At 31.3% G+C, this 9,977-nt stretch overlaps 1 protein-coding gene across 2 annotated transcripts; it reads left to right on the plus strand.

The window, feature by feature from the left end:
• The first annotated feature begins 282 nt into the window (after nt 1-282).
• Nucleotides 283-7,565, plus strand: LOC106665875 (SPRY domain-containing SOCS box protein 3). 2 transcript variants are annotated; one of them, XM_024228448.1, is made up of 5 exons: nt 283-301; nt 5,880-5,991; nt 6,065-6,261; nt 6,330-6,633; nt 6,767-7,565. In XM_024228448.1, the coding sequence occupies exons 2-5, from the start codon at nt 5,914-5,916 to the stop codon at nt 7,004-7,006; spliced, it is 819 nt and encodes a 272-aa protein (XP_024084216.1). In that variant the 5' UTR covers nt 283-301; nt 5,880-5,913; the 3' UTR covers nt 7,007-7,565. The 2 variants fall into 2 exon arrangements, with proteins under 2 accessions (XP_024084216.1, XP_014248161.1); XM_014392675.2 differs by lacking the exon at nt 283-301 and adding an exon at nt 2,371-2,475.
• Nucleotides 7,566-9,977: the final 2,412 nt, after the last annotated feature.

A 9,977-nucleotide genomic window follows, 5' to 3' on the forward strand; every position in this document is an offset into this window, starting at 1 on the left:
TGTCTTAAAAATCTACCATTCCCTCAATTACGATTTTGAAAAGTTTTGATCGTTATTTGAATCGCAGGCGTTTCCGTAAACAGACGTTCGACGAAAATAGATTCCGCTCTTGAGAATGTGCTTAGTGATAAAAAATAATCATAACGGAAGTTGGCGTTGTATGATTCACAATGCCAGTGGCCTTACTCAGTACCTCATCTCAAGTTCTCCAATTAAGCCGTGGAGCATCGTGTAATAGTTTTTTTTTTATCAAGGTTTTTATTAATCTTCTGAATTTTTGCTCCTCGTACATTGAGTTCTGGTAATTAGCTGAAGGTTTTAAAACTGATTTATCTTGCATGGTTTATGAACCCCTAGTAGGTATCTGAGAAATGCATTAATTAACATCCAGTTAATTAATTTGTTAATTCGATGTGTTGCGGGTATTAAAGATAGACCTTAAAGATACCAGCGTGCAATTAGTCACCCTATAACCATTACTATGGATGGATTACTAAAAAGCTTGTTATTTATTGAAAATACTACATAAAAATTAATTATCAATTTTTTTCAATCAATTTCAACTATCTTATCGAATAGAAGCAAATATCTTCACTTGTGTGAAGTCAGGAAGTTATTTGTAATTAAAACAATTTAAGAAGAGAGCTTTAAAGACTGATTGCACAGTTAAGTCGAGAATGAAGTGACCAAGCCTGTTTATCCGCTTACTTGGTTATGGTCCCCGTGAATATGACTGGCCAGAAAGAAGAAAAAAATCGTTCGGAGGTTTCAGAGCTTTGGTTAAAGTTGTGTCAAGTCGTATACGAAGTGTAGCTAGTGATGTTTCGAGAGCAACTGTCGTTACATGTTACACTATGAAATTAAGTGAGACATTCATTAACTCAAGAAACATTTGGAAAAAAAATATCCTCTCACCATTAAGCCATGCTTGGTGGCCAATATCCTATACCGAGGAGAAAAAGGTTGGCCAAAAGATTCATGCCGTAAAGTCGAGATAACCAGAAAATAAAGTTTGGCCACATATAGTGATTTGGTGGGCCGTCTTAGCTTTGGACTAAACTGAGCACTATGTTGTCGTACGTAGGATTAGATTTGAAGGTGCAATTCAATAAAGGTCCCAAGACGCTTCCTTGACGAATTCAGTCAAAAGTTGCCTTGAATTTAAGATTCTTTGTTGTCAAGCGTTCACTTTTGAACACTAGCTATATGAACACACAGATACTGCTATTCGGTAATCTCACCTGACTCTCTTGTTAGTGCTGCTAGATCCCTTCATAGTGTGTGTAAGTAAGTGTTATGTTATCGGAAAATGTCATAGATGTGTCAATACAATTCAATAAAGGTCCCAAGACGCTTCCTTGAAGTATATCAGTCAAAAGTTGTATCGATGTTAAGATCTTGCTCTCTCGGCTTTTCACGTATTCCGGTGAAAGTTTCACACTTTGGAAGAAGAAATATTCAGGACAGAAAACAGCGTCTTTGGTGCCAAGCTTTCACCTCTGAACACTATTTGTATAGCTATATGAACAATTAGGCCACCTGAATGTGTTTAGTGCTGCGAGGTCCAGCCAACGGAACGTTCTTATGCTGTCGTTAGAATATCATAGCTATTGAAAAATTTAAAATTGATAAGTGACCTAATACACTTCCTTGAGGGACAAAAGTGTTCTTGATATTAAGGGAGCATAGGTGAATTTGCTGATTAGGTATGCTCCTATAGTTGTGCATTTTATGCGTTAATCCGGCAACATCTCAAATTCTTTTTACTTCAAGCAATACTTCAGGGGATTTTTTGTTTTCTAGGGTCTCGAATGGCATCTACTGCCCAATGAAGATATGACAGGAGTGATTCGGAGATCTCATATTATTTCTCCAACTATTAGTCATCTTTAATGTTCTTTTACGAACAAAAATTTTTAATTTATTATTTAATTATATTTAATTTTTAGTGCGATAAATTTCTAAAAATGTGTGTATATTGGAAAAGCTCTGCTTTTTTCCTGTACCACTTTTAGAACGTCAACTAGGTGCTAATTCGAACTTTTTTATGTAACTGCTTTTATAAGGCGGTCAAAACAACAAATTTCTAGATTTTCTGATTCAGTTGTTCCGAACATTGGATCACAATCATAGATGATCTTTTTTCAAGCTGACCCTTGGTTTACACCGTCGCCATGGCGATCTACCCTGAACTTTTCGAAAACCGAGCCCGCTCTGTCGATCGAGGACAGTTTTGACACGTTCTACTTTAAATTTTCTATTTTGTACGAGAAACAAACTTGCCGATGTCTATCAATTAAACGATATTTTAATGAGATTGGATCAGGGGGTGAGTCATCCCTCAGTCAGCTGATGGGTCGATAGATTCAAAGGGCATGGGAGTGGCCGGTTCTAATATCGAGCGGACGGCTTAGCGCAAGTTCCTACTTTATTCGTATCCATTACTATGACGTTGACAACCGGAGACGCATTTCAGTAAGTTTCGTGGTCTTTTAAACATATTTAGATAGATTTTTTCTTAAGTTGATAAATGCAATTTGGACAGTTTTCAACGAAATATATCGTCGAAAGTGTTCAAATCGGAATTTTGCCACCTTTAGCGTAACGGAATTCCGATTCTTTATTCACTGCGTCGTTGACATTTTTCTTATCTAATAAATGACGTTTTTCGGTTTTATTTAGTATTTATTTAATATAAAGGTAAATTTTTGTCAGTTTCAAAATGAAATAAATCAAAATAGCAAGTAAGCTAAAAAAATTGTATGGTTCTTAAAATTAACTGATTGTAAATTAATCATGTGCAATTCTGCACTGTGTAAAAATTATTTCATACAATAATAATGAAAATAATTTATTGCTTTAATTACATTATTTTGTGTTTGTATTGAATGAGCATGTTGCGTTAATTCATATTTTCAGAATAAAAATAAACTCACAATACTGAAATGTTTTTAATTTTCTTACTGTATTTTACTTAAATCTAAGTATGATTTGGAAGATTAAAAAACAAATTTTTTAGGGAAATTTTAATTTGAGGACATATCACCGTGTTGAAAAAGGAACGGACGAATCCATTTCAATTGGGCCAAATATTATTTATTTCATTCCAGTGTTTTGCTTTTAGTGAGAAATATTTCTATAATAATGATTATTGTTTTTTTTTAATTGGTCAAACAATGCGTGTCCAAAAGGGCGACCATTTAACGTAACAGTGCTTTTGCACTGGAAAAACGGAGCTCATAATTCCATGGCACTAAATTCTAAGGCATAAAGATTTTTTTTTTTTAAGTCGTTCACGTTCACACTTCATCACGGGTATGTCCGGCATGCTTAAAATTTTGAAATTTAAATACAAATTTATGCGTAAAATTGTAATACTTGTTAATCTCTTTAATGTAGCCGTAGCTTTAAACAAAACACTAACTTAAAACCAAAGTTAACTGAAGGTGAACTTTGTACCTACCAGAATATGTAGTCGTCAGTACTTCCTTAAGGATACTTCCTATTTTTTTATTATAATAAAATTATTATANTATAAAAGGATTCAAAAGTAAGGAGTCAAAAATATATACAATACAATGCTTATAACTAACTCTACATTAATAAAGAATAATGTATACATTACTATACATCATGAGAAAGGCAAGAAAATCCTTACAAATAAAACAACATAATGATTTAATTAAACACACTGTCTATATAATTATAAAGACTAGGAATTATACAAAAATCTCTATATAAAAAATGATATAATAAAGCATTATAACTACAAACATATTACATTTTTGAACTAAATAAAATTGTTGTGATTTAAGTAACTATTATTTTAATGAGGAAACAGAAATATTAAATAAATCAACAGTATTGCATATTTGGAGATCGTGAGACTCCTTCAAAATCCAACATATATAAACAAAAAACATTAATATCTCACTGGCACTCTCAACACGACACACAATGGCACATCTACATGTAAAAAAACAACACTTTGAGTGAGTATAAATACTTTGAGTCTAAAATTTCTATCATTGTATAAATTCATTTTTTCACATCTTACATGTATTTGTCTAATTTAAACAATGTTTATAAACCCCAAGCGCTGAAGATGATCTCAATAAAGATCGAAACTTTGGCACGATAAAGAAAATGTTTTTCTAAGCCTACGCCACACCAGAGCGCAACTCACGATCTTCAAATAATCATTAATTAATGGTCACTAAATACCACACAGTATTGCTTACGTTGTTACATTCTATCATCGATGCATCGGGGAGTGTACTGAAAAATTTGTTCCATGTTCAAAAAAAAAAAAAATATTTTTTTCTGATTTCTGACGTGACAAGGAGGTACATATAATTGGATTTTACCAAGGATTTCTGGGGAATCTATACAATTATTATATAATTTGACAATAAAAATAATCTCAAAATACTTTCTTCTGTGGCTATGATTAGAAATATTGAAGTAAGATTTAATGAGCGCATGAGAGGATTTATCATTGTGTATATAGGAATTTATTTAGAATGGTTTGAAGAAGTTTTATACCAGTGTAGTAGTGCAGATTCCAGTTGATTGAGGCATATTCAAGAATAGGTCGAACAAATGAATTATATAGATGGATATAGGAAGAAGGATTTTTGAACTGGTAGGTACTTCGGATGATGAAGCCAACCATTTTAAAGGAGCGATTTTTGATTTCTTGTAAATATAGCGTAAAGGTAAGATTACTGGTTGACTTTTGTTAGGGATATTTGTTGCTTCAATCCCCTCATGTCCTGTCACATCGCAGTTACTTGATTTTGTTTTACCAGGAGATGGAGATACGCTAAGTCCAACTATGAATTGAAGGTTTGAGTCTAAAACTTGGTTATTTGGGAATATGTGTTGTGCACTGTTTAATCCCTTTTTAACTATTTGTTATGTGCATGCATCTGAGCTTGAAAAATTTATGGTGTAGAGCCTAGAAGTTTTACTAGGTCGAAATTTGGGCCTTCTTCTCCTTTTTCCATTTTCATCTTCATACCATAATAAGACCCTCTGTTAGTTTTGAGGTTTTTTTTTTAAAGTAAAAATTTAATTTTATCAAACTTTTTTTAGCCATATCATTTATTTTGATCCTTCTTAAAATTTTCTCTTAAGTCTTATTTTATTTCATTTTGTCCTAAGAGGGTTTACACTTTTGTATGCCATTCTCAGGATTATCAGCGATGACAATTCCAGCACCACTTTCATGTCTGAAGTTAGGCAAATAAGTATTGCTCATGTAATAAGACATCTAATGTTTGTAATTTTTTAAATAGATTGACCAGAGATCCAACCATCGCTGTACAATAGTTTTAAATTCTTAATAAGCATTTTACTTATTTTACTTAGCTTAGAGTTTTATTTTGTTATTTTTTATTAATGTAATTTATGAAGCTTTGCATTTATTGGGTTGTCCGGAAAATAATGCAGGATTTTGGTATTAAACAAAAAAAAAGAAACTAGTTACTTTAAAGCAATGTTCTTTAATCAAAATAANCATTCATACAAATGAGTAATCCTGTAAACGTAAACAGAATATTTTATATAGATTTTTTTTAATGAAAACTTAAAATCCTGCATTATTTTCCGGACAACCCGATAATATACATTTCCTTACTGATATTATTACACTTACAAATTCAAGTGCAATATTTTAGGTAAGCATGTGATGGTAAATGAAAATGTACTAGGCATTTTTATAATGACAATTGAAGAAAGAAAAAAGTTGGTTTGTGCAATATGTTAAATAAAAAAAAGGTTTTCAGGTGTATTTTTTTTTGTTTTCCTACTTTAACTATAATTATATCGACAATAAATTATGCATGTGAAAACTTTATTTGATATTTGTTGTCTAGAAATGGGTAAAAGGAGGCGGTGGGAAATATTTATATGAGCACAATGATGCAGGCTGTCCCAAATGAAAAAAGGGATGGCATAGCAGCTGCACAATTATGTAAATCTTTAAAGGTGAGTATATCACCATACTCTAACGTCTTAGAGGAGTCAGTTCAAGCATTTAAAAATTATATATCTTGTAAAGTTCAACAAGTTGACAACAGCAGAAAAGGCAGACAGCCCTTTAAAGTACGGTTGTGATGACTATTGGACCTGGAACAGACATGACAGAAGTCACGAAGTCCGACTTTATGACAATGGCTTAAACATTGCACATTTTCACCCTAACTGGTCATCAGGAACAGCAGCCGTAAGAGGCACTCGTGTTCTCAACAACGGGAGGTAATAATGCATCGCCTAATGAACTTATTACGTACAAGATTTTATTAATGATAAATTTTAACTTAAAGGTATTATTGGGAAATCAGAATACCTCAACGGGTATTTGGGACAAGTATGATGTTCGGTGTAGCGACAGAGTCAGCACGAGTTCATGTGAATGCTTTTGTCAACCTGATTGGAGAAGATGAAAACAGTTGGGGCCTGTCACATAAAGGTCTTGTGTTTCACTCCGGCAAGTGGGCATATTTTACAAAGCCATTTAAAGAAAATGAACCAACAACTGTCGGAATTCTTTTCGATGGCATTGCAGGAACGATAACGTTTTATAAAGATGGCAAATGTCTAGGTGTGGCTTTTAAAAATCTCCATAAGGTATTCTCTTCATAGCCATTTGTTTGCAATTTATTTTAAAATACGTTCTTTAACCAGATTTTTCATTTTTATTATGCAATTATATAATGAAATATGAGTGGTTGTTGGGATGTTGAAGACAATTGATTTTCAGGTGACAAAAAATTTGTACCCGATCATTTCCTCTACAGCAGCTAAAACTGAAATGGTGTTGGTCACTATGAAACGTGATTTTGTTAATCTACAGGATAGATGTCGAGCTGTAATTATTTCCCAGCTAGACAATCCTTCTGACCTGGAATCAGTTCTGCCTCGTAAAATATTTGAATACCTTGCCGAAGCAATGCACAGAACAACAGAGCCTTCGAGAAAGTACTATGTTCTTGATTATTAGATTCCTTAACATAAGGAAAAACAATGCTTAATCATTTTGGTAATTTTTAAATCTGATATCCAGGGTATTCTTTGTTGTAAGTTTTTTTGTGTGTGCAAATAATTGTTTGTAAATAATGATTGCTGTAAATAAAACAGAAATGTACAAAAATATTTTGCATACTTAGATAATGTTAACAACTATTAAAAAACCAAACATTTACTTTTCATAACAACAGCTTCCAAATGTATTGCAATCAATTTTGTAAAATATTTTGTCTTTTAAACTATTTCCCGCCCCCTTCATATTACATTACAAATTTTAGGTTTAAAAATGTGATATATAATTATGGACTACCATTTACAAAATTGTTCTTATTGATACATTAGAGTGACTCAAAATATGGCCGTAGATGTGCAATAATTGTTTAAAAATAATAAATTAGAAGTGTTCAATATTAGAAGAATTAAAACATTCAGATTTGGCTGGAAGTGATATCGTACAGATCTATTTTGCACAATGTTCCTTCAATGTAAATATTTAATGGAATATTCTAATTATGACAAAAAAAAAAAAAAAATTAATGTTTAATATTAGTTAAAAGGTTAAAGTAAGTTATAAGTAGTTACAAATTAATATAAGTTTGGTTTTTATTTGTTTAAACTTTATATAAAAAAGTAGTTTGGAAAAGCACTATTATTTTTTAAAATTAAATAATTTATTATAGTTTAAGGTCTTATATTTATATAAACATTAAGAATTGTAAGTGAAAAACCCGTGATATTCTTGTTGTGCCATGGAAAGTGAATAACAAATGGATTTATGAAAATGTTTTAAATTGTCTTTGAACTTAAAATAACAAAAATAAAACACCATAGTTAATAAGTTTGATTTATTGTTGTTTAAAGAAATACGTTTTTGTTTATAAATTAACCTTTTAAGTTGATATTATTTAGTAATAAATGAATTTTCGATCTTGAAAGATTGTTTACCTCGGTCCATTAAATATGTAAAAAATAATAAAAGTACACTGTTCAAATTTGCTCTTATTCAGTGTATTTATAGAGTTAACAATTACTCTGTTTTCTCCTACAGAATGTTGACCGATTCTCAGACCAACACCAACCATCAACTTCTCGTATGAAGTTCATTTTAATTTGAAGATCAAAAGTGATTCCTAAAGTGTGCTTTTTTTGTATTTTCCATTGCAATTGCATATATTTTTTTTCTCAAACATTTCTCTTGTACAGTTAAATATACCGAAGCAGCTGGATGTTTATTGGGATGACAGGATCCATCATTATTATTTGGGCATATGTTTATTATATAGAAAACGAATTTACCATAAATGTTTAAAGTTTTTATATAATCACAAATTTAAATTAATTTGTCTTATTGTTTAAAAAATTAATCAGCTACTAATTTCTATTAACTATTTATTGGTTGTATGTATTAACAAATCAGGATTGTGAATTAACGAATGATGTTTAGTACTGTGATATTTGAAATATCATTTGAACAACTACTGGGGGCCAACATAATGCAATGAATTTATGTGGCCTGTAAACAATTTTTCAATATTAGCATTTAACATCTAGTAATTAATTGAATTCTTGATACTTTATATTAAAAAAAAAGAAAAAAAAAAGATTCTGTTATAAAGAATTACAACTTATAACTTAACTTTAAAACGATCCATATCATAAAGTTATACCCATACACTGCGTTATTCATCAATGTGCACTATGCAAAAATATTTTACAAATTAGTCAATTTCCTATGATCAAAAGGATTAAATCACAGGCAATCTCCTTCAAGAACTAAATACCAGTCATTTAGATTTACTATATCACAATTAAATCTGTTGGTTAAGTCTGGGAAAGATTTTAAGACGTTTATGGGACCTTCAAGAGGAAATAAAAATATTTTTAACGCTTAAAGAAAATGAGGATTTTCTTGAATTATTAGATCCAAATTGGATTTGTGAATTAGCATTTCTTTGGATATTCTCGCACATTTGAACGAATTTAACACACGTTTACAAAGGAAAATTTTAATTGCTTATGATTTAATACAGAAATTAAGAGCTTTTAAAATGAAGCTTGGACTTTTTTTTTCTACAAATCTGGCTGAATGCAAATTTGATCATTTTCCAATGTTACAGACCATATCTAAGTATTTTAAAAGAAAAGGTTCAAACATTTAACAAAAATATCCTTGGACAATGACAGATTTTGAGCAGAGAATTGATTGCCCAGGTAATGCCTTATAAGCTTTTTTGCTCTACAGAGAACCAATCAGAATTCTTGATACACATTATTAGGTTGGTGATCAACAAGGAAACTATTTGTTAGAGGATTAACCTATCATCCTTGATATTAATATTTCGTTGGGCAGTGAAAATACTTTGGAAAATCCAGGAAAAATCCCAGGGGGGAAATACATACTGGTCATGCCTGGGTTAGGAACTCTGATTCATAGTTGCCATGCTAGCAGTTCTGGGTTCGAATCCCTGCATAGCCCACTTTTTAATCGATAATGGGATGAAAAATGTATTGTAAAATGTTTGATCCTTTTAAATTGAATTAGAGCCCTCCTGTACGACAAGAATTATTTTACTTTTTTGAACAATTTTTTTATAGATAAATCATGAGATCTCCTCCTGTGGTTTGCATGTTGGTGAACCTCGTGAATTTGATCCTTTCTGAATAGATTACCTTGGTCTGCCTATCCTCGTGGCTTGGTCTGTCAGATTCATTTCGGAATTGCAACATCTTGTTATGATGATAGCCTGGCTTTTGATAATGATGAAGTAAATTTTCTGTTGATCTATAGGGTTAAACCTTTGTTCTTCAAGTGGAAACATGTATTGTTTTCCTTGTTCTTCATAAAATAGTTAAAAACACAAAAAAGATAATGGAATTGCCAGATTTATTATTGGAATTATGATGGTTGCCTTTTGCCTCGAATTACCAAATAATGTAGCACTTTG

Source organism: Cimex lectularius, unplaced genomic scaffold (assembly GCF_000648675.2).
Source record: "Cimex lectularius strain Harlan isolate CLEC.00 unplaced genomic scaffold, Clec_2.1 scaffold238, whole genome shotgun sequence".
NCBI classification, from domain to species: Eukaryota; Metazoa; Arthropoda; class Insecta; order Hemiptera; family Cimicidae; genus Cimex; species Cimex lectularius.